General features: G+C 37.4%; 1 protein-coding gene across 1 annotated transcript; it reads right to left on the bottom strand.

The window, feature by feature from the left end:
* Positions 1–60: 60 nt before the first annotated feature.
* Positions 61–2,011, bottom strand: LOC107579518 (phosphatidylcholine transfer protein-like; the record flags this gene model as incomplete). The annotated part of the gene is made up of 4 exons (XM_016265345.1): positions 61–534; positions 605–672; positions 1,129–1,300; positions 1,919–2,011. Coding segments are annotated over 4 exons (411 nt in total), but the record flags the coding sequence as incomplete, so codon positions are not given.
* Positions 2,012–2,042: the final 31 nt, after the last annotated feature.

Here is a 2,042-nt window from a genome sequence, read left to right as displayed (position 1 = left end):
ATAAATTACATTTTACAATATATTCACATAGAAAACAGTTAATTTAAATTGTAATAATATTTCAGAATTTTAACATTTTATTTCTTTCATTTTGATCAAATAAATGCAGAATTGATGGGACTTCAGGAAGGCTTGTTGATTGAGTTTGTGCATTCGCTATATAACAATTAATCTTTTCATACATTCACAAATAACAATCAATTAAAGTGCTGGGATCAATCCATATTACATTAAACAGATTTTCCAAACTCAAATTAGCTCTAATTTCCTGCTGAAGTTCAACAGGAAGCTGGATTCATTCAATTCTTTAACAGATAATTGTATACAGTAGTTAAGACAAAAGAACATTAATGAAGGACTCCAGGAACGTTTTCTCCGATCACCACAGAAACAGCAGTAACTCTACCCAGAATGCCCTCCTGACAGGAAACAGAAGCAGAGGACGTCACTCGTGCGTCACTTGCTGTTGTTGCAGTAGCTGCTGTAGTTACTGCAGGCCTTCTTCATGTCGGTGAGAAAGGCAGGGACGCCCGTCTGAGAGCAAAACTCATCCATCAGCACACTCACCTCATCACGGATTACACCAGAAATCTACAGCACTCACCTTCGCGGTCCAGTTCACCAGCCACGCTGGGATCATTCCTCCAGGATTGTCAAAGTAGTTCATAAACACTGCAATACGATTCAGAACAAACGCTGTTATTATTCATTCAGCTTCAGGACGCAATGGGAAGATATTATCATTACAGATTTGATCTGAAAGATCACAATGAGTCTCTCAGATCAGTCTAAAGGATCATGGGAAAACAGTTTTTGGCATGCATTAGCCACCTTTAATAAACCTCAAGAGGAATAATGGAGACACATTAGACTCTGTTAACCAGACAAACATAGAAACACGAGAAGATCCATCAAACAATATTTCTGCCCTCACTGAAAACAAAAATGCTGTTATATATGTGTGTATATACACACACATAATTGTGTACATAAGAATCAGATGGAGCAGGGTTTTTGGATCAGCATAATAACACTGTTGATGGACACTGTGCAGCGTCTGGTTAACACAGTCTGAGCTCCAGTGAAGCCGAGCTCATCAGCTTGAGTGTGTTAGACGTGTGTTTGTACCTTTGGTGCCGCCAGAGCCGTCGCTCTCCATGGCCAGACTCTGTTTGTAGTCTTTGACCCGGATCACACCCTTCTTCTCTGGACACTGAGACACAGCCGAGCTCTTGGCTAAAACCACACAGATCTTCCGTCCTCCCACGTCCAGATCCCGGCGCTCCCGCACATACACATACTGAAGAGAGTTAAGAGCTCACCCACAGACAAATACAGCCATGCCTTTATCAATTATTAATATACTTAAAAAAATACTACAAGAAACACATTTGTGTTTCTGATGAAGGGGAACCTCAGCGTTATTGCCAGAGACAAAAGAGAAAGCAAGCTGTTATGATTTCTACTTTTGTATTTGAGGCTGATTTAAGCTTGTACAGGGATGCCATAATACCTCAATGAATTGAAAATAGATTTAAATGAACTGAAATTAATTTGGAAAGAACAATTCGTTTTTATATTGTTAAAATATAAAATATATAAAAAAAAAATTTAAATTGTAATTTCATCTGACATACTGTAAATGTAATGTTTTTATACTGTTAAAATGCTGCATATTGTTTTTAGAAAATGCGTATATTGTTTTCCAATCTATAATAATATAATATACATTTATAATAATATTTATTTCCAATAAATATATTAATTGGTATAGATTTATTTATTAGACTTATTTGAATGAAATATTATTATAAATGGAGAGATGTTATTTTCAGACACTGGTCAGAGTTTACATGAATCTGTCTATTCCCGCACACACACTGTATTTGTCGGAGCATGAAGTGTGTTTGTAGGATACATCTCTGTTGGACAGAGGTAATGGATATTTCACTTCCCAGTATATGGCTTTCTGTCCGCCGTAGTCCTTCTCGTGCAGCTCTGAGGACGACACACACACACACACACACACACACACACACACA

Source organism: Sinocyclocheilus grahami, unplaced genomic scaffold, assembly GCF_001515645.1.
Source record: "Sinocyclocheilus grahami isolate Dianchi unplaced genomic scaffold, SAMN03320097.WGS_v1.1 scaffold17878.1, whole genome shotgun sequence".
Taxonomy (NCBI): Eukaryota; Metazoa; Chordata; class Actinopteri; order Cypriniformes; family Cyprinidae; genus Sinocyclocheilus; species Sinocyclocheilus grahami.
This window is presented reverse-complemented; position numbering and strand designations above follow the sequence as displayed.